Source organism: Chaetomium globosum, genomic scaffold (genome assembly GCF_000143365.1).
Source record: "Chaetomium globosum CBS 148.51 scaffold_1 genomic scaffold, whole genome shotgun sequence".
NCBI classification, from domain to species: Eukaryota; Fungi; Ascomycota; class Sordariomycetes; order Sordariales; family Chaetomiaceae; genus Chaetomium; species Chaetomium globosum.
Genome location: NT_165976.1, coordinates 5,637,532 through 5,658,472, shown reverse-complemented (window position 1 = coordinate 5,658,472; position 20,941 = coordinate 5,637,532). Strand labels below are relative to the sequence as shown.

The window sequence follows — 20,941 nt, the reverse complement described above, 5'->3', positions numbered from 1 at the left end:
TAGTGGAGTGTACTGCGTATGCCGGCAACAGTTCCGGATAGGCTGTGCACCACGATCCAACCACCGGCCGCCTAGGAGCTCCCGAGGTATGTATGCGTTCCCGGCCGCTAAGGCCCACCGTAGCGGCCGCCTTCTTCGCGCCTCCTACGTCGTGGCTAGGGGCCGGTCCTACATATGTGGTGGAGAAGGCAATTGCAGTGAATTGATGCGTTGAGGCCTACGGTGACCGGCCTGCCCTTCCCTGTCCCTCCGTCCGCCCCTGCCAGTTGGATTGCGGGCGGCTGGATGTCGCGGTTGGCGCTGCGGTGTTCTTGGTTCTTTCTGGCTTCTGTTGGACGGATATGTCTGCCTTGGGGTCCTGCTGCGTCTGGGTGCAGGACCCCTTGTGGTGGGAAGTAATATACTGTAGCACCTACACACGGGAGGTATGAGAGAAAGGGGGGGGGGGGGGGCACGAAAGGTATAAGAATGGGGTGAAAACCCAGATGGTTTGACGCCTATACACCCGTTCTCTCGTTATCGGTTCGTCGTACCCTTTGAACAAACCAACCTTTTCTAAATCCTTGAACTTGACGCGTCGGTGCCGACTTTGGTCCCAGCCATAAGAGCTATCATGGCACTCGATCCCCAAGATCAGCAGCAGAGCCCCCTTGTCAGTGCTTCCCTCCTGCGGAAGATCGATAAACTCCGTGAGAAAAACATCGGCAAGCATGTCCCGTTGCCTCAGGTACGTCTCTCGCCACCCAAGAGCTCCGTGTTGTGCTCACCAAGTACCAAGCTCGTCGTCGTGGGCGACCAAAGCTCGGGCAAATCGTCGCTCCTAGAAAGCTTGACGGGCATCCCCTTTCCACGAGACGTGGAGCTGTGCACGCGCTATGCGACCCAAATCACCCAGAAGCGCGATGATGTCTCCCGTGTCGAAGTCACTATCATCCCGGGCCCCAATGCCACCGATGCGCACAAGAAACACGTGGAGGGATATCGCACAGATGCGCTCTCTCCTGACGATTTCCGGAGTAGATTCCCAAGCATCTTGCGTGAGGTTGGTTCTACCCGACAGATGAATTATGGAGTGATGTCCACTGACGCCTTGAAAAGGTCAACACCAGGATGGGCATTCGAATGAAGCCAAATTCTGGTTCTGACTATACGTCCGACGAACACTCCTCGGACGGCTACACATCTGATGACGCCTTCGGCCAGCGAACGCCATCCACGACGCACGCAACTCCGCAAGTCAGCAGCGTGTTCAGCGAGGACATACTCAAGATCGAAATCTGCGGCCCGTCGGTCGACTATCTGACAGTGATTGATGTGCCGGGCATCTTCCGCACCCCGACAGCAGGCGTCACGACCAGAGAAGACATGGTCATGGTCAGGAATATGGTGCGGTGGTATATCCAGGACAGCCGCACCGTCATCCTGGCTGTGCTCCCCAGTAACATCGACATCGCTAACCAGGAGATCCTGACCATGGCGGAAGAGTACGACCCCAACGGCGAGCGCACGCTAGGCATCCTGACGAAGCCCGACCTGGTCCCGGAGCAGAGCGCGCAGGCCGCGGTTTGCAACATTGTCCGCGGCAAGAAGAAGCAGCTGACGCTGGGGTACTACGTCGTACGAAGCCGCGGCGCAGACCAGGACGATAGCGAGTTTGGGCGTCGGGAAGACATGTTCAAGCAGGCGCCTTGGAACACCCTTCCACCCGAGAGGGTTGGTGTCCAGGCGCTCAAGGCGCGCCTCGCCGAACTCCTCGGACACATGGCTCGGCGAGAGTTTCCGAAGCTGCGTAAGGAAATCAACGATATGCTCCAGAGTGCCGAACGGGAGCGGGATGCGCTTGGTCCTTCCCGGAAGGATGAGCACGAGCAGCGCCGGTTCTTGAGCGGCATCGCTGGGAGATTCCAGGACCGCGTCAGACAAGCGCTCGAGGCACAGTACGCTGGTGATAGCGCGTTTGAGAATTCGATCCAGCTCCGTCTTGTGACGCAGGTGGTCAACCTTGCCGACGATTTCAGTGAGGAATTTGAGGACATGGCAGTTCTCCGTGAATTCGAGACCATTGGCGAAGAGGAGACCGAGGATTTTGGCCCACAGAGCTGCTCGACCACGAACGCCATTCTGGAGTTCGCTCAGGCCATCGACCCAGACGATTACCCCGAGCTTGAGAGCATCATTAGCCACGATTTTGATGTCAGCGAGCCGGAAGATGGCATCATGGACTGGATCAGAGACCTCTACACGCGGTCTCGCGGTATGGACCTCAGCACAGTCAACAGCTCTGTCTGGGCGGGTGCGTGGAGAGAGCAGTCGAACAAGTGGCCGATCATGAGCAAGGCGTTTATGAGCAGAGTCATCGTGGCCATCCACCGGTTCATCATGGCTGCGCTTGACGACGCTTGCTCGGATCGCACCGTACGTGAGGAGCTGTGGACAACAATTCTCGACGAACTGCTGCGGCGATACGAGGTGGGCATGGCGGCGGCCGAGGTCCTTGTGTCTGCGGAGCGAGACGCCAGGCCATACACGCTGGACTGCCACTTCAACGAGAGTCGCCAACGGTCGCGCGGCGAGCGGGTCGTGGCAAGCCTACAAAAATTAGCCATCCACGAAGACGGCGAAGGCAATCACCTTGTTACTGTGGACCGGGTCCGGAATGCCACCGAGAAGCAGTCAAACATCGAAGATGTGGTCGAGAAGCTCCACGACGACCTCAGTGCGTACTACGGCATCGCCAAAAAACGGTTTGTTGATAATCTACTAAACCAGGCGGTCAACTACCGCCTACTCTTTGGGCCGTCCACACCACTGGGCGTGCTGAGCCAAGAGTGGGTGATTGGTCTGGGGTCGGATCAGCTTGAGGCCATTGCGGGTGAGTCCCCGAGTACTAAGGAGAAACGCGAAAGGTTGGCTCGGACGATCGTCGACTTGAAGGAGGCAAAGGAGATTTTGCGGCAGTGATCTGGGCCGGGTTTGTGGATAGTTATTTCTTTTACTTTTTCTTCTTTTTTTTGTTTTGCGTTTGTTTGTCTGATAGTTACGAGCTACTGCCTGGTTAATGAATTATGTCATTGGGAGGGGGATTTTATGGATGGATTGACCGGGAGAGGAGGAAAGTTTTCGATTAGTTGTGTAGGATGTTTTGAAATGAATGGGACAAATGAAGAGGTTTATTTGCATGTAAATGAAATCCGGGAAGGAGAGGCCCTTTACTTTGGTGTTGACTGCCTCTGTTGCGCATGTCGTATTACAATACACGATATTCCAAACTTACGACTGGTGATTGGCCATAATTGACTCGAAATGTCATCGAAAGTACTACAGGGGTTTCGAAGGTCCCCCCTGTAATTGACACCACAAGCATCATCAACCACCTTCCACCCTCTGGCGCACAGCAGCAATGCGCCGCCATTGTCGCGACGGCAGCACCAATGTCAGCCCTCCCCAATGGCGCCGCCAACACCACAACTACCAAGATGCCTGCCGTCAATAGCAGTAGCAGCAGCAGCATCGCATCCCATGCCCACCTTTCCACCATGACCACATCCGCAACCATGGCCACAACCACCCCCTCCACGAAACAACAACCCTCCAAAAAAGACACCGACCCCTCCGCCGCCCTCCGCACCGCAACAACCTCCTCCGAGATCCGCACCGCCCTCGCCGCCCTCCACGCGCGCGAAACCAACCTCACCAGCCAACTCACAAGCCTCCTCTCGACCCACTCAGACCTCACCCGGTCACTCTCACGACTCGACAACCTGCGGGCGGGGCTGGGCGCGCAGGTGCTGTCAGCGCGGGGCATTTCCAACACGATGCTGGCGGGGGCGTCGGACACGGCGGCGCGGCTGTCGGGCCGGGTGCGCGCGCTGGACCTCGAGAAGCAGCGCGTCGAGGACACCCTGCGCGTCGTCTCGCTGGTCGCCGAGCTCAAGGCCTGCGTCGCCGGCGTCGTCGGCAGCATGGGCGCGCCCCAGGACTGGGAGGCCGCCGCGGGCTATATTAGTCGCGCCGCCCGCGTGCCTGAGGATATTGTGCGGGGGGGCTTTGCGGCCGCGGTGGTGCCGACTGTGGAGGTGCCCGACCCGCCGTGGGTCACGCTGGAGCAGGCGAGGGAGAGCCTGTGCAGTTTGTTCTTGAGGGAGTTCAAGAAGGCCGCTGCGGAGGGGGATGCCGCTAAGGTGACGCGGTTCTTCAAGCTGTTTCCCTTGATTGGGAGGGGGGATGTCGGGTTGGATGTCTATGGGCAGTATGTCTGCCAGGGCGTGGCGGGCGAGGCGAGGGCTTCCTTGAAGGAAGGTACCGTCCCTGGGGGTGGACAGGGTAGGAAGGATGGCGTATTCTTTGCCAACGCCCTAACGAGGCTCTTTGATCACATTGCCCGTATCGTGGAAGCTCATGGCGGGCTCGTGGAGAGACATTATGGGGCGGGGAAAATGGTCAGGGTCATTGAGAGGCTTCAGATGGAAGCTGATGTCCAGGGCGGTATTATCCTGGACTCGTGGAGCGACGACCGGACGGTGGACCGGCGACTGACGGACGTTAAAAGCTATCCCTTTTCCTTTTTAGTGCAAAGCTTCCTACCGCAACAGCGAGGCTTTGGAGGGACGCCGCGGGTGAACTCGCCGGCGCTTGGCGCTCAAATCAACGATGTGCGCAACAGCGAGGATGAAGGCGTCAATATGAGAGAGGTGGACGGGCTGTTGGTGGAGATTGCCGCCATGCTCGAGAAGTGGTCGGTTTACTCACGGTTCCTGGCTGGGAAGTGCACGGTATGCTCGAACATAAATGCCCGACTTGAATGTTTTGAAACTAACCGTTTCCAGGAGCCTGGTTCGGCTGACGACACGCCACTCACCGTGCCCGACGTCCTCGTCAAGTCCAACCTGAGCCGCAAGGTATCGGGGAAGCTTGCGGAACCATACAACGCACTAACAACGTTTTTCTTCCGGCGGTCTGTCGAAAAGGCCTTCCAGCTAGACGAGTCTCCAAGCGGGCTATCCTTGAGCATGAACAAGCCAATAGATAGTAACCCCCCGTTCATCATCTCGGCCGTCGACGTCGTCATGTACATCGTCAACACCGTCATCCGCAGGTCCATTTCAACGTCTCAGCGAGGTGTCATCGACTCCGTCATCCCAACAATATCAAGCCTTCTCGGCTCCGACTTCGTTGGTATGATCCAGCGCAAGATGCGCGACGAATCTTATCCAAAAGCCTCTGTGCCCGGCAACCTCCCACCCGAGAACATCATCATCTCCTTCATTGTCCTCATCAACAGCCTAGACATGGCCAACGACTACCTCGACCGCATCGTTTCCAACTTCCTCAAACCCACAGACCAACAACACCCTAACGGAGCAGCGCACACAAAGCCACTCCAGGACGCGTTCCCCTTCCACAACGACGCCGCCAACGTCGCCACGCGCCTCACCAACCTCAACATCTCCTTCACCGTCAAAACCACAGAGCTCCTAACCGAGGGCGTCAGGGCGCTCTTTCAGCAAGTAATCAAGCCGCGGCTGCGACCAGTGCTGGCTGACACGTTCCGCGACGCCGACTACACGCTGGGGGAGGAGGAGCTGGCGGAGCTGGCGGCGCAGAGCGACCAGACCGAGGACGAGCTGCTGGAGCAGGTGCCGCGCGCGTTCGAGCACGGCTGGGACGCCCTCATGCGGCCCGTCGCCCGCCTCATGACCCCGCGCACCCACGCCGCCCTGCTGGACCTGACTGCCGACTACCTCGCCCGCGTGCTGGAGAAGCGCGTCTGGAGCTATGCCGGCGGTCGGACGAGTCCCTACGGGGGCGATCCGCATGGAGCGCGATTTTAGTGGCGTGATTGGTGTGATTAGTAAGGGGAATTATGCGGTGCGGGAGGTGTTTGGGCGGACGGCGCAGGTGTTGATGGTGGCGAATATGGAGGATGAGGAGTGGGAGGAGTTGGTGGGGGAGGAGGGCCAGGATGGGGAGATGGAGTGGGTGCTGAGTGAGGAGGAGCGGAGGAGGGCGAGGAGTATCGTGAAGACTTGACTTAGCGCCGGAGGGGTGGGCTGGGGAAGGGGGTGGTATATGATGATCATGATACTGTAACTTGTGTTGGGCCAATTCATGTTTCCCGTGGTTTCTAGGGTGGCATAGCCTGGTAGAACGGCTGGTCTCCAAAAGTCTAGAGGGTGATCTGCTTCAGGTTCCTATTCTAGAGCTATTCTCTGTTTGAACGAGGCTTCCAAACTAAGTCAAACTTTTGTACCGCCACATAAACAAACACCCGTAATTGCCATATATCTCCCCAATACGCACCTTCGCCCACTAACATCCCCCACACCCCCAAGACACAAACCTGCGTCCTCAAACCCTGCACCATCCGCCTCCTCGCGCCAGCTTTACAGTTCACAAATCCGCCTGCACCGGTCAGAACGGTGGGAGGTACGCACACAGCCGTTAGGGTGTTGGGTGTCGAGCATCACCGGTCTGGGCGTGCTTGTGGCGGTGGTGTCACCGTTGCTCATTGTGGGGAATGGTGGAGGATTATTACCACGGACTTGAACGATAAGCTTGTTGCATTGTATTTATTGTGCTATGCTGTGTACGGTGTGTCACCCCGAGCTAACAGGGGGGATAATCGCAACCTCGTCACCTTCCACTATCACGACTTCTTCTGCGTTGCCGGAAGCCTCATAATCTACGTCGACATACACCAAGTTTATCGTAATTAGACTGTGATCTAGCACGCTGGCTTGTATGCCCTTGTACCGCTCCTCAAGCGTGCTAAAGAGCTTCTTCAGTGGCAGCGGCGCCGGCAGGGCCTCGACATTCTTCGACGTGTACGAGCCGGCGGCGGCAAAGTACAAGATGTTGAAGTGGCCCGGGGGCGGTTTTGGGGACATGGTAACTAGGTAGCTTTGATACGATTGTTAGCTCTGGGGCTGCAACCATGCTTGTGGAAGAAAATAAGTTGATGGTGTGGTTGTCAGAGATCTTGGTGATTAGAGAATACATCAAAGTGAATTCAGGAAACGTATGCTATTTGCTTCATCATGCAACCAGATAGAGGGTGAAACACATCAGTGGTGGTTGTTCAACTTACATTATGTGCATAACCGGGTGTTGCGGCGTTGAGGGGAAGAAGTTGCCCCTCCGAGGATTTCTGAGCTTCAGCAAGCTTCTGGCTGGGGCGCAATCACGTGCATCGCCTAAACCACAATGTAGGCATTTTTCAGCCAGCGTTCAAAGCAGCCCAATGGCTATTGCTAGCCATCACAAAAAGGGCGCAGGATGAGCACTTGCATCCTTTGACTTTTGGTTGTGAGGAAGAGGAAAAATCGAAAAAGCTTGAGCCCCGAGCTTTCTTGGAGAATTTATCTTGCAGCAGGGAACGCGACCGACTGATTTTATTGGTCAATGGCTGACCCACTCTCCCATTGGTTTTGGTTTGGCGGCCAAGGGCTGGGGATCATCAATGTCACATGCGATGCCCCTCGTCCCTCCAAACAATTCTGCCAGCCTGCTAACAGTTTGGTAAAACGAGTATCTCGCGTTGGGTATCATTATTGGGGTCTGCTCGCTAAGACAGTTTCGCCATCTTCTCCTCAAGATCCTTCACCCAAGCTGATATGACATCCACATTCTTCGTCATAGTCGCATCACCTGCCCTGACTGCGTTTTCCACCTTCTCCAGTCCCTCGCGCCATTGTTGGATCTCTCCGGCCATCTCCATCTGCTTTTTCTCCAGGCGGTCCAATGTATCCGAGGCCGCGGCGGCGTCTGCGTGGATCATCCGCAAGGATCGGAGTCGGTCGAGTAGCGGCGGTAGCAGAGGGCTGAGATTCTCAATCGTTGGTAGGGTTCCGTAGAGTGCATTGATCTTGGCCGTCTGCTCCGAGTCCTCAGCGGGGATAGCCTCGGATGTGGTTGCAGCACCCGTCGAAGCAAGGGCGTCATGGGCTGTCTTGGCGTTCCGTCTAGCTTTCTCCAAGTTCTCGGCCTCTTGGGTTAGAGCCCGCACCCTCCGGCTGATGGTATCGAGCGAGGGGACCGACGCCTCGGAGAGGGTCGAGATTTGTCTGCGAAGGTGTTCCACAAGCGGCACAATGGCGCGTGGCAGGCCGTTCGCATCAAATTCGGGCATCGCTACCGATCCGATTCCTAGTGCCTTTTCCAGAATGAGGAGGCGGCTGTCGAAATCGGCCGCTTTTGCGAGAGCCCGTGTTTGCTCATAGCTCGCCGCGTGATTGATCGTGTAGCTGACGCCTTCGGTGTGCTCCTTGGGTCCCTTCTCCTCGGGATTCGTGGGCGGGAGGTTGGTGGGTGCGGGAGCGGGAATGGTGCGGGAAGCTAGGGAGAGGTCAAGCCCCGACATCTCATCCAACACCTTGCTCAGCGATTCGAATTCGTCTTCCGCGCTTGCCTCGTCCTTTGGCTGGCTCAAAGTGGCCTTCTGTTTTCCATACTCCGCCTTGGCCTCCTCAATTTCTCGCTTCAGCCGAGCGATCCTCCGCGCCAGGTTTAGCTCATCGTCCTCCTCGATCATCTCCTCTATTTCTTCGGTCCCGTCCGGGAGAATCCGTCGCCGCCGGGTCCATGTCCTGTAGGACTTCCGCTTTCGGGTGATGCGGTCTGAGAAATCCGCACCTGTCGCGTCGACGCCTGCTGGTCTGAATATCGAACGAGCCCCGTTTATGTCGAGGCGCGCTCGCGAGATTTCAGCGTCATCATCTTCCTCCGAATAGTACTCGTTGTCAGATGGCGACCGCAAGGTAGTGGGCTATGGAGAGTTAGTTGGGGCGCGCTCGCGGTTATAGTCTCTACAAAAACGCACTGGAACTGTTGACTGGTCGTCAACGAGTTCTGGGGTTTCGTAGACGTCTGGTCCAGTGTCCTAGATGTGAAAGTTAACACAACTGCGCTGTGTCGTTGTGGCTGGGTCGACCTACAAGGTCTGGAAGCCCAGCATACTTCATGTCGGACGCCATTTTGTTGTTGTACCACTGTATCTATCCACCAGCGTATGTTGGGTTCGCGATCAGGTCAACCAAGTTTGGCTTGTTGTCGGGAGGAGGTTGTCACTTTGTCCAATCGCACAGAGCGCCCTCAGGCTGCATGTGGTCCAGGCACGACAAAGAAGTGGATCCCTGGACAGGGGTCAAGACCTGCGAACGCGTTCAATGCCGCCATGTCGCGCCTGCCCATTCGAGGTGGAGGGGACATAGAATTGGAATCGTTTTTGGGTGTATTCACCCACGATTTTTTTTTACGCAATCTTCTCTGCCCACTTTGAGGCTGTACAGGTTGTATTTCAACACCGTCAGTGCAAACCACCTCATATGACCCTGAGCTACCATAGCTAGGTCCCTATACGGCTTTTGTCGACGCTCAACCTTCCTTCTTCCTTACACCACAGACATAAGTTGCTCGAAAATGCAAATGAGTGTTACTCATTGAAGCCTAGCAGAGCTGGTCGCCGCCTTACGCCACCGTAGGTGGTCATATCAGAGCGGACATATGGTGCCCTGATTACCTCTCGGGATCGTATCTTGCGCATCTTTGTCTTGCAACCGCTGATATGTCTGGCAGACGCTTTGTCGGCCTCAGCGACGAACAGCCCGTCCCCCGCCTCTTGACCGTTATAGGCAAGAAACCCACCGCCAAAGTCATGAAGGATACCGATGTGGATGCTCCGCCTCTGAGCAGCTCTGATTTGAGCGACAACGGCGGATTATCAAGTCGAGGGAACATTACATCAAGTCACTTCGCCAGCTCTGGCCGTAATAAAAAGTCACACCCAAGGCAAGATATCAAAAACGCAGGGTCCGGCAAGAAAACTGTTGCACCAGAAAAGCGTTTCGCGCAGACCCGGGCATCTACACGGCCGGCCGCTAGGGGGGAACGTAATGCAAGCTTGAAAGGCGCGAATGGCCAGGAGGCGATTGATGACAGCGACAACACCATCACAGGCTCCCCTCCCTCCAAGAAACCTAAGCGGACTTCACCGAGAGATGGCGAGCGAGGTAGCCAGTTTGAACTTGACATATTTGCCAAGAAGTCGACGGCGACTCGGCGTTATGGTAAAGGGTTTGGTGCTAAGCCCAGGCCGAAGGCGTCACCGGCGAGGACGTTCAAGCGCCCACCCAAGGAGCCTACATCAGAAGCGGAGGAGCCGGACAGGTACAGGCTCAAGCTCCCTCCCTCACCGTCGGAGTTAAGAGACGAGTCGCTGTCGCCAACCCGCAAATTCAAGGCCGTCCCAGATCTTGGTTCACCCGCCAAATCATCTCCAGTACGGAAGAAGCGTCTGATAATGCCAGATGACGATAACCTATTGTTTCCAAGGGAATTACAAGACAATGAGGAGTCGCAACGGCCGGTATTCACAATGCCGGACGAGCTCCCGGAATCCTTCGTCGGAGGTGACAACGACAAATTCGATGTTGCCCTTTCCCAAACCACCGGCAACTCATTCAAAGAACCCAATATCATCTGGGACTCAAGCTCCCCCCTCACCGACCTCGAAACCACCAACCTAACCCCGCTCTGCCCGCTCTGCAACAAACCCGTCGACCAGGCGCAGCTCGACGAGTTCAAGGCGAGCCAGCCGCGCATGACGGTAGCCGGGATGCGGCGGTTCTGCGAGCAGCACCGGCGGCGGACGGCGCGCGAGACGTGGGTACAGAAGGGGTACCCGGACATCGAGTGGCCGCGGCTGGACGGGCGCATCGCGCGGCACTACGGCTTCCTGCGGCGGATCCTCGAGGGCGGCGAGCCGTGCCACCACGGCGACCTGTTCCGCGACGCCGTCCTCGCCGGCCGCAACCGCACCCTGCTGCATTCCGACGCCAACCTCACCCCGGGTTACTACGGCATCCGCGGCCTGCGCGCCATGACCGAGAACCTCATCTCCGAGTTTGCCGCCCTGCTGCGCAGGCGGTCGGTCGAGGACCGCCTGATCGCGGCGAGGGGCCATACCATGTACCTACAGGCCGTGCTGGTGCCGGAGTTGGCGGTGCGGTTGATTATGGAGGATATGGGCGTGGGTGTGGAGGAGGCCCGGACGATCTTGACGGAGAGCAGCGACGTTGGGGAGCTGTTGAATGATGAGATTCCTGACGTCATATTAGACGACGGTGATGGTGACGACGAGAGTGATGAGGCGGGGTTGAGCTAGGGGGTGGTTGTTGGAACTTTGCGCGGGGTGGGTGTACATATATAGAGCTACAGGGCTTTTGGGCTTTGTTCACTCCACCAACCGTGGAGTCTCGTTCTCGGGCTGAGGAGAAGCAGGGAAAGCCGGAGATCGGCCGCTGGTCGGCACCGGATAGGATGGCTATCGGGTAACTGCCAGCGATCTCGCACATCGACAGACGCAGTTGGCTCAGCTCTGTCACGGAGGAGAAATGTCGTGCAGAGATCGGCGTTTCGGGCTGACCGCCCTCTGCCTGTGGGAACAAAGGCAATTCCAGACAGAGAGATGATCTTCTTCCAATTCTGAGCTATCGATTTTCCAACCTTTGACTTAACGGACTGCGTCCGTTTCCCGGGTGGGGTTGTGGAGGTTTGTTGGTTGTTTCTGAGACTCTTGCTAGGTTTTCAGGTGAGTGCTCAGAAAACGATCCCTGCATCAACCTCAGTAAAAGCCTTGTTTCTTGCAGGAGCTGGCATGCTTTGCATATTCCATGCCTGGGGGGTGGTTCCTTGGAAAGCAAATGTATTGATGACATGTCGATTTGAGTTCGTCTGGCAACAAATGAATGTCTTATTCAACCCATTCCAGGTTTACTTCGTCCACAAGGAGACAAGTCGAATCTGCTCATTGAAAGAAAGGCCAATAAGGATAATCCCCCCACAAGTTACTATGACACGAGTCAACTCTGGCCCCTTGGGGTGTCTGGCCGAAACACGACGAAACATTTAGGCTCGGCACGCCTGTACCGGGGACAAAGAAACAATTCACGATGGTTTCGGGTCCCGCCATGTTTTTTGTCCTGGAGCGATGGCCGTGAATTGGTGGCCGAACCTTGCTCGAAACGGGCAGTTACCGAAATGAAAGAATAGTTAGTCGGCAGTGGGCCAATCTCAATTGTGGGATGTGGGCACGTTGGAGCCTGGGTCCAACATGGCATATCTTTAACGATAGGACTCCCTTTCAAATTCATTCGGCTTTGCTTTCCCTAATGGTTTGATGATCTCGATGAAGTGATCCATGGCGGGGAGTAGGTTGCCTGAGCAGAGGTTGAAGTGGATCTTCGATACGCGAGCTCCAGACCCGTCTGGGCACCGCACAGCTCACCCGCCTGGGCAGTGGGCACCGGGGCCTGGACTGGCATTTCCTTATTTCGTACTTTGTACGGGCACAGATCCCCTCAGTCACCAGAAAACGAGCTTGCACCCTTGCCGCCTGTTGCTATGTCCAGTAGGCTTATCAAAGTGCAGCGCTCGGTTTCGGGCGTAATATGTATGTATATACAACGCCTTCCGCTTCCGTCTGTGACGACAGAGGGCCCTTGTTGTCGGCTGGGGTCCGAGCTTCCGTGCAAAGCGGGCGGGGCCGTGCAGGGTCCCCGGAGGCTTGCCTGAGCAATTGCAGGTGGGGGGACGTTCGGTCCCTGTGGAGGCCGAACCAGGAATTCAAACAGCATTCCATGTTGTGACGGCAATTTGCAAATCGCTTTTAAGTCAGTAAGATCTGATACGGTCATACTGTGTAGTGTATAATGGAAGTTACTGATGCACAAAAAGCCGTGGGACTTTACGACGCTGCCTGCTGTGCGACGTCAATGGGCGAGGTCGACACCCGAGGCTTGAGGAACCTTCCGGGATGCAAAAGCCTCAGAGGTTTGTCGACTAGGCATTTTGGGTCCATGATCCTTCGGGGAATTCGTTGAGTCTGTTAGAGGAGATTACCCGACGCACAGGACAGAGAAACCGTCAGTAGACAAGCACCTCTACTATTTTGGTAGGAACGGGCATCCCATCAGGCCATACTCCACTGGTTCGCGTCGATGTTAGTATCCGTGCCGCTAAGATTCTTATCCGTAGTTACCTTACCGTCTGCAAGCTGTCCGCTCCGAGTTCGATGATTGTGAGAAGAGGAAGAGGAAGAGAAAAATAAGGCATTTGGATTATCTTTGGGGTATCGCCGTTAATTTCCGTTTTCCTCGCACCGATTCCCCAACTTCTCGACTGGCGTTTAAGGTGTGTCCTGGACACAGTAGTCAAGGGACCAGTTTACAGGGGCTCTCATCTCGAAATACCCCGATCCTTGCCGTGGGGCAACCCCCTCCTCAAACCCTGTACCCTGGCTTGCACCCTGGCACCCAACTCGCAGCGGCAACCTTGGACGGGAAGGCCCACCAGCTTGCTGTGAGTGGAGGTTTTGGCTGCGTGCTTTGAGCGCTTGTCTCTCACTTTTCGCCTGATCCCACCACAGCACCATCAACATCATATCAAATTGTTCGCGACCAACGTGCACAGCGCTCTTTACTTTAGTTGTTACGGTCACCGGCGAAGTGATGCCGGCGGTGACTACTACAACTAACCTAAAAGGACCGCAATTATAGGCAATGACCTGATCCATCTATCCCACTCAAGAGACGTGCGTGGAATGGCAGCCGACCACGACCTAAACCGCCGACCCTCTGTTACCGCGCGGGTTGCTGCTTTGCAGGGCGGTGACAATGCCCCAAACCGACGATACTTCCCGCTTCAGCTCCATGACGGGCTCTAGCACCGACAGCGGGAAGTCCAATATCACGGTGAAACCGCTGCCCTTGACGCCCACCACGCCATCGCTCCCGAACTTTGGTGCTGCAGGGAACAATGCCTACCGGTTCGCCCCGCCCCCATCGCGACGAGCGGCTCCGTCGCGCCTCAAGACGGAGGAGGGCGGCAACCCCATACGGTGAGTTATCCACACCCTTGCCTTCTACATACCTTTCTCTTCCTTCCTCTTGCATATACCCTGCGTGGGCCCGCCATTTGTTTGCCCTTCTTTGTTACGCCATCCTTGCTTTGAGACGTTGGAGCTGACGGGTTGCCCGTATCGCCGGCGCCACCACCCAGCCCCGTCAAGGAATCAGATGGCCAGGTCTCGCCCACATCTAACGGCGCGCGACTCGCCGTGTCGCCCTCCTCGGTGAACTCCAATAACTCGATGCGCGATCATTCCATAAGCGATCTCCTCGATTACCGCCGCGACCTTGCGATCCTCGACCCCGCCGGCGGCCGGTCGTCTCGCAATCAGCACAACAACCCGTCCACCGGCTCTCTCGGCCAAATCGCGCCTTGGATGACGGGCAACGGCAGCGCCGCCTCGCCGGCGGCCCCTCCCGATCCCGCACCCGCCACCTTCTACAACGACTCGACCGATAATCTGTCATTAGACTCGCGCCTGTCTCCCGGTGTCCGGACCTCAATCAGCCAGCGCGACCCCTGCCGGCACCGACTCCCCCGACGCAGCATACTTTACCGACGAGAGGCGCCCGTCCGTCGCTAGTATCACCACAACAGCAAGCAGCCAAGGCTCGCGGACTAGCGGCGCGAGAGGAGGGATACGGAAGCTGCAGGGCTTTTTCGGGGAGGAGTTTCCGGGGAGGGACTCGTCCGAGACCAGCCTTGGGCAGGGTAAGGAGCATCGATCGCATTCGTACAGCTACAGCCGACCGCATAGGGATCGCAACTACTCCAACGCTACCGACCATGGCAGAGACGGTTCCCCAGCGTCGAGGCCCCGAACCCCGGTGCCGGCGCCGGAGGTGGTCCCGTTTTTGTACCAGGAAGCCGATGTAGGTGATGCGACCCCACAATCATCTCTTAGCCTCGACACTATCCTCTCCTTTTCTTGTTTAGGCATTTTGCCCTGCCAATCACGCAAATGCGACGCTCCATGCAACCCTCCACCTAGCTTCTTTTGTCTCAGGTAAACATTATGCACCTTTCTAACACTGAACGCCTTTGCCTAGGACATTGCCCGATACGGGGAAGCCCCAGTTCGAGACATCCTCAGCGGCCCGGATCGCGGCCGCTACATGACCGACGGTTCTGCGCAGATCCCACCCAAGACTTCCGGCTCCGGCCGGTCCGGTCATTCAATCGTGCACCTGCCTGGCCACCACAGACACAACAAGAGCAACGAAGACCCGAGGTCGCTGCGCCCGTCGATCAGCAGGGAGGATTCTTCCGCCCCCGCGCCCAAGGAACGCAACGGTTCGAACGGCATGTACGGCACGAGGTCGCGCGCTCAGAGCCCGGCTCCAAGCGCAAACAGTGGCTCCTGGGGCTCCAAGACGGTTGTTAACGACGGCCAAACATCCCCGGGCCACCACCACCACAAGCGCCGGTTCATCGATCGCTTGGTGGGGAGAAGGGACAAGGACGACCGGCAGGCCGATCTGAGGAAGCTGCCCGTGTCTTCCCAATCCCTCCAGCCACGGCCAAGCAAGTACGAGTTTCCCTTCAGTGAAGGGCAATCGACCCATGGATCCGAATGGCCAGCCACCCCCGATCTCCGTGATGTCCACGGATCGCGTCCCGGGTACGTACGTACCGCGACATTCCAAAACAAGTTTCCGTTTTCTTCTTCCAAGAAGAGCCGCACCATCAGGCAACACGATGACATCGACGAGAACATTGGGCCTACCGACAAGCAGGTTAGCGGAGGAACTGTGTTCCACCTCGACACGAATCTTAGCGATATGGAGGGGATCCTGAGCAGGCCGTTGCCCTTGACACCCATGGACCCTGACTTTCTGAACGATATCGACTTCGACAAGTTACCCATCCAGCCCACCGACCCGAGCGGCGCTTGGAATGCTCCCGACAGCTGGGCGGTCCGCCGTGGGGACGATACCTCAGCCCAAGTTCCAGAGGCTGACGACATCGGGAGTCCGCCGAGGCCAGAGGAAAAGCTCACCAACTATTGTATCCGTGTGTTCAGGCCAGACGGCACATTTGCGACGCTGCAGATGGCGCTTGACGCGACCGTGTCCGAAGTTGTTTCACAGCTCGTGAAGAAATCATACGTCATGGACGGCGTGAAAGATTACAGCATCGTTCTGAAGAAGCATAACTTGACCCGCGTGCTCGGCTCCGCCGAGCGTCCGCTCCTGATGCAAAAGCGCCTCCTGCAGCAGGTCGGATATGAGGAACGTGACAGGATAGAGGACATTGGCCGCGAGGATAACAGTTACCTGTGTCGCTTCATGTTCCTGCCGGCACAAGCGAACGACTTCCATGCCGCCGCGAACAACTCGGGACTCTCTCGTCCTGTGAAGTACAGCCACGTCGACATATCCGGCCGTAACTTGATCGCAATTCCCCTCGTGCTCTACTCCAAAGCTTCCGAGATCATTTCTCTCAACCTCTCCAAGAATCTGTCGCTCGACGTGCCGCGGGACTTCATCCAGGCTTGCACCAGTCTGCGTGACATAAAGTATCTTAGCAACGAGGCCCGGAAACTACCGCCAAGCCTGGCCTCGGCCAACAAACTCACGTTCCTAGACGTTTCGCACAACCGCCTGGAGGAGCTCGAGCACGCCGATCTTGGCGGAATCACCGGGCTTCTCAAACTCAAGCTAGCCAACAATCGCCTCAACCACCTACCCACCTACTTTGGGGCTTATTCGGTGCTGCGGGCCCTGGACCTTTCTTCCAACTACCTGGAGAAGTTCCCAGCATTTCTATGTGGCCTGGAAAGCCTTGTTGATCTGGACCTCAGCTTCAACCTCATCAGTGATCTCCCGGACGCCATCGGGAAGCTGAGAAGCCTGGAAAAGTTCGTCGTGACGAATAACCGGCTGACGGGCACGTTTCCCCGGTCCTTCAAAGATCTGAGCAGCCTTCGCGAACTCGACATCAAGTACAACACGATCGTGAACATTGACGTGATTGCGGAGCTTCCGAAACTGGAGATCCTGACCGCCGACCACAATTCCGTCTCCCAGTTCGTCGGTACGTTCGAGAGGTTACGCAGCCTGAAGCTCAACTCGAATCCTGTCACCAAGTTCGAAATCAGGTCCCCGGTCCCCACCCTCAAGCTTCTTAATCTGTCCAGCGCCCAGCTAGCGAGCATTGACGAGTCGTTCAACAACATGCCAAGCCTTGAGCGTCTAGTCCTCGACAGAAACTACTTTGTCTCGTTACCCAGCCAGATCGGCAACCTGAGAAAGCTTGAATACTTCAGCATAGCGCACAACTCGGTGGGCAAGCTGCCTCAAGAGATCGGCTGTCTCACAGAACTGCGTGTTTTAGACGTCCGTGGAAACAACATCCGCCGACTCCCGACGGAATTATGGTGGGCAAGCAAATTGGAGACGCTCAACGCGTCATCCAATATCTTGGACAGCTTTCCGACCCACGCGTCTCGCGCGCCTCAGCCTCCCGAAGACCCAAACAGCACAACCAGCTCCCTCAGCAGCAAGGTATCCGGGACGGCACGTGGCCTTTCTCCAATGCCGAGCGTCGAGGAGCTCAAGGGCGATGCGTCTCGGCGCCCAAGCCAGGCTTCGAGTGCCACGCTTCTCAGCGTGGGCCCGTCGCCCGTACCGGGAGCTGATAACAGAAAGGGCTCCATGGTATCACTGTATGGAAAGGGCGGCCGTAATACGTCTGTGGTGTCGCGGAGCACGCCTAGTGGCTCTATTGCGACCATAAGCCCTGCCCTTAGAAAAGATTCCGGCTTCGGTGCGATCCTGACCAATACTTTCGCTGGTTCCCTCAGGGAATTATATCTTGCCGATAACCAACTGGACGACGACATTTTCGACCAAACCACACTTCTTTCCGAGCTCCGCATCCTCAACCTGTCCTACAATGAGCTCGGCGACATGCCTCAGCGTATAATGAAAAACTGGCCACAATTGACCGAGTTGTACCTTTCAGGCAATGAACTTGCAAGCCTTCCTGCCGATGACCTGGAAGACTATTCCTTGTTGCAGACATTGCACATCAACGGCAACAAGTTCACGAACCTCCCCGCTGACATATCTCGAGCAAAGAGGCTGGCCGTCCTGGACTGCGGCAGCAACTCGCTCAAATACAACATTGCAAACGTTCCCTACGATTGGAACTGGAACCTCAATCCCAAGCTCAGGTATCTCAACCTGTCCGGGAATAGGCGCCTGGAGATCAAGCAGGCCTATCCCGGTGCTAGCGCGCAGAACCGCGAGCAGCTCACCGACTTCGGCCGTCTTGCCAATCTCCGCGTCCTGGGCCTGATCGACGTGACGCTGACCCAGCCGAGCATTCCCGACCAAAGCGAAGACCGTCGTGTCAGAACGTCGAGCTCTCTAGCAGGGTACCTGCCCTACGGCATGGCCGATACTCTTGGGAGAAACGAGCACCTTTCCACTATTGACCTCGTAGTTCCGCGCTTCAACTCATCCGACTCGCAGACTCTCCTAGGGTTATTCGATGGCCAGGCACTTAGCAGCGGCGGCTCCAAGATTGCCAAGTACCTCCACGAGAATTTCAACGATATCTTCACCCATGAATTGAGGAACTTGAAACCTAGCCAGGGCGAGACCGCCGAGGACGCGCTACGGCGCGCCTTCCTGTCGCTCAACAAAGAACTAGTCACGGCCGCAATTCAACACACGGAGGACAGGCCGATCACGACGCACCGCGGGTCCCAGACTCCACTGGTGCTGAGCCAAGAGGACCTCAACTCGGGCGGCGTTGCTACCGTTGTCTACCTAGACGAGCAAGAGCTGTATGTTGCAAACGTTGGCGATGCCCAGGCGATGCTCATCCAGACCGACGGCAAAGCCAAAATTCTGACCAAGAAGCACGACCCGGCAGACCCCGTGGAGCGATCGCGCATCCGGGACGCCGGGGGCTGGGTCTCACGTCGGGGGCGCCTGAACGACTTGCTTGCCGTCTCGCGGGCCTTTGGCTACGCAAAGCTGCTGCCGACTGTGCAAGCCGCGCCGCACATCAAACATCACACGATCGGGGACCAAGACGACATGATTCTCGTGGCTACTGGGGAGCTGTGGGAGTACTTGACTCCAGAGCTCGTTGTTGATGTTGCGCGCTCTGTGCGCGGTGACCTGATGCGAGCGGCGCAGAAGATACGCGATCTCGCAATAGCCTACGGCTGCCGAGAGAAGATCATGGTCATGATGCTAAGCGTGTCGAACCTCAAGCAGCGCCGCGAGCGTTCGCGGATGCACAGGGGGCAGAGCATGTCGTGGTTCAACTTCCCACAGGACGACACCAATGCCGCCGCGGCTGCGGCGCGCAGGGCGAGAAAGGCCAAGGCAACCGGTCCGCTCGATTCGGTTTTGTCCCGTCTCGACGCCGAAGTGCCTGCCCCGACTGGCATGATTGCCATCGTGTTCACCGACATCAAGAACTCAACGCAACTGTGGGAGACTTACCCAGGGGCCATGAGATCGGCCATCCGGCTGCACAACGAGGCGCTGCGTAGGCAACTCAGGATTATCGGCGGGTTCGAGGTCAAGACCGAAGGTGATGCCTTCATGGTATCGTTCCCGACCGCCACCTCGGCGCTCCTGTGGTGTTTCGCCGTCCAGACACAGCTTCTAACCATTAATTGGCCCATCGAGATGCTCAGCTCCATCAACTGCCAGCCTGCCTTTGACCGCGACAATAAGCTCATCTTCCGGGGCCTGTCGGTACGCATGGGCATCCACTGGGGCGAGCCGCTGGCTGAGCCAGACGCGGTCACTCGTCGCATGGACTACTATGGCCCGATGGTGAACAAGGCAAGCCGCGTCACGGCGTGCGCCGATGGCGGACAAATCACCGCGTCTGCGGACTTCCTTTCGGAAATCCAGCGCTGCCTCGAAACATACAAGGAACCGGCAACCCCGAACGAGGACAGCTTCGATGAGGACATGTTTGCCCAAGCCATTCGCAATGAGCTCCGCACCCTCACCAGTCAAGGTTTCGAGGTCAAGGAGATGGGCGAGAAGAAGCTCAAGGGCCTCGAAAACCCAGAGTACATCTACTCTCTGTACCCGCACTCGCTCGTCGGGCGGGTCGAGCAGCACTCCCTCCACGATCGGGCGCAGTCCACGACGGACAAGCCCGCCGTCCTGAGCCCCGACAGCGACCTAGCCGTGAATCCGGATGAGGTCTGGGCCATGTGGCATGTGGCGCTGAGACTCGAAATGTTGTGCAGCACGCTCGAGGACGTGAACAGGCGCGTGCTGCAGCCGCCCGAGACGGAGCTCATGGAGCGGATGAAGCAGCGCGGCGGAGAGGTGACGGAACGGTTCCTGATGAACTTCATGGAGCATCAGGTTAGCCGGATCGAGGTATGTTTTCTTTTCTCCTTTTGGGAGGAGGGGTTTGCGGGAAGACGAAAGCAAAGACTAACAACAAAACACAGACTTGCGTCTCGACCCTCGCCGTCCGCAAGCTCGTCCTAACCCACGAGGACCCGACCAACCCGAACCCCACCAACCAGATCAGCGACCTACGTGCGCCCATGTCCGAGGTGCTCGAGACGCTAACCCAGCGGCTTGCTCTGCTACAAAGATACGAGGCCCGCTATGGCCCGTTGGGCGACGCAGGCGGAATACCCGCCTCCGCCTCCGCCTTAACACTGCGTGCGCTGCCATCTACAGCACCACAGCCCACGCAGTTGCATCCGTCATATCCTGATGGATTCCAGATGATGATCTCCCAAGCGACATCCCGGTCGGCCTCGGCCGCCGGGTCCGGGCTTAACACGCCCGAATCGTCACCCGATTAAATCACGGTCATGTATCTGCTGTTTAGTCTTGGGTCTCAAACGTGTGTAGTGTCCGCCTAGGCCTCCGCCTTGACACTATATACACCACCATATACGGCACCGCCGCCCACGCGGCTACATCCATCATATCCTGATGGATTTCAACCACATCCTCCTGTACCTCGGGCGCTTCAAATGGATTCCAGATGATGGCCTCACAAGCGACATCCCAGGCCGGCCTCGGCCGCC

The 20,941-nt window shown here is 57.2% G+C and overlaps 5 protein-coding genes across 5 annotated transcripts; 4 read left to right on the top strand and 1 right to left on the bottom strand.

Moving 5' to 3' along the window:
• Positions 1-613: 613 nt before the first annotated feature.
• Positions 614-5,927, top strand: CHGG_01832 (uncharacterized protein; the record flags this gene model as incomplete). The annotated part of the gene is made up of 5 exons (XM_001221052.1): positions 614-1,042; positions 1,099-2,872; positions 3,325-4,772; positions 4,827-5,793; positions 5,878-5,927. The coding sequence occupies 5 exons, from the start codon at positions 614-616 to the stop codon at positions 5,925-5,927; spliced, it is 4,668 nt and encodes a 1,555-aa protein (XP_001221053.1).
• Positions 5,928-6,596: 669 nt separating this feature from the next.
• CHGG_01831 (uncharacterized protein) lies at positions 6,597-8,972 on the bottom strand (the record flags this gene model as incomplete). Its single annotated transcript, XM_001221051.1, has 5 exons — positions 6,597-6,900; positions 7,088-7,193; positions 7,648-8,764; positions 8,819-8,878; positions 8,934-8,972. The coding sequence occupies 5 exons, from the start codon at positions 8,970-8,972 to the stop codon at positions 6,597-6,599; spliced, it is 1,626 nt and encodes a 541-aa protein (XP_001221052.1).
• A 590-nt stretch (positions 8,973-9,562) lies between these two features.
• On the top strand, positions 9,563-11,161 carry CHGG_01830 (uncharacterized protein; the record flags this gene model as incomplete). Its single annotated transcript, XM_001221050.1, has 1 exon — positions 9,563-11,161. One exon carries the CDS (start codon positions 9,563-9,565, stop codon positions 11,159-11,161), a length of 1,599 nt encoding a protein of 532 aa, XP_001221051.1.
• Positions 11,162-12,720: 1,559 nt separating this feature from the next.
• On the top strand, positions 12,721-13,720 carry CHGG_01829 (uncharacterized protein; the record flags this gene model as incomplete). The annotated part of the gene is made up of 3 exons (XM_001221049.1): positions 12,721-12,759; positions 13,033-13,075; positions 13,554-13,720. The coding sequence occupies 3 exons, from the start codon at positions 12,721-12,723 to the stop codon at positions 13,718-13,720; spliced, it is 249 nt and encodes an 82-aa protein (XP_001221050.1).
• A 426-nt stretch (positions 13,721-14,146) lies between these two features.
• On the top strand, positions 14,147-20,688 carry CHGG_01828 (uncharacterized protein; the record flags this gene model as incomplete). Its single annotated transcript, XM_001221048.1, has 4 exons — positions 14,147-14,476; positions 14,955-20,273; positions 20,348-20,567; positions 20,633-20,688. The coding sequence occupies 4 exons, from the start codon at positions 14,147-14,149 to the stop codon at positions 20,686-20,688; spliced, it is 5,925 nt and encodes a 1,974-aa protein (XP_001221049.1).
• Positions 20,689-20,941: the final 253 nt, after the last annotated feature.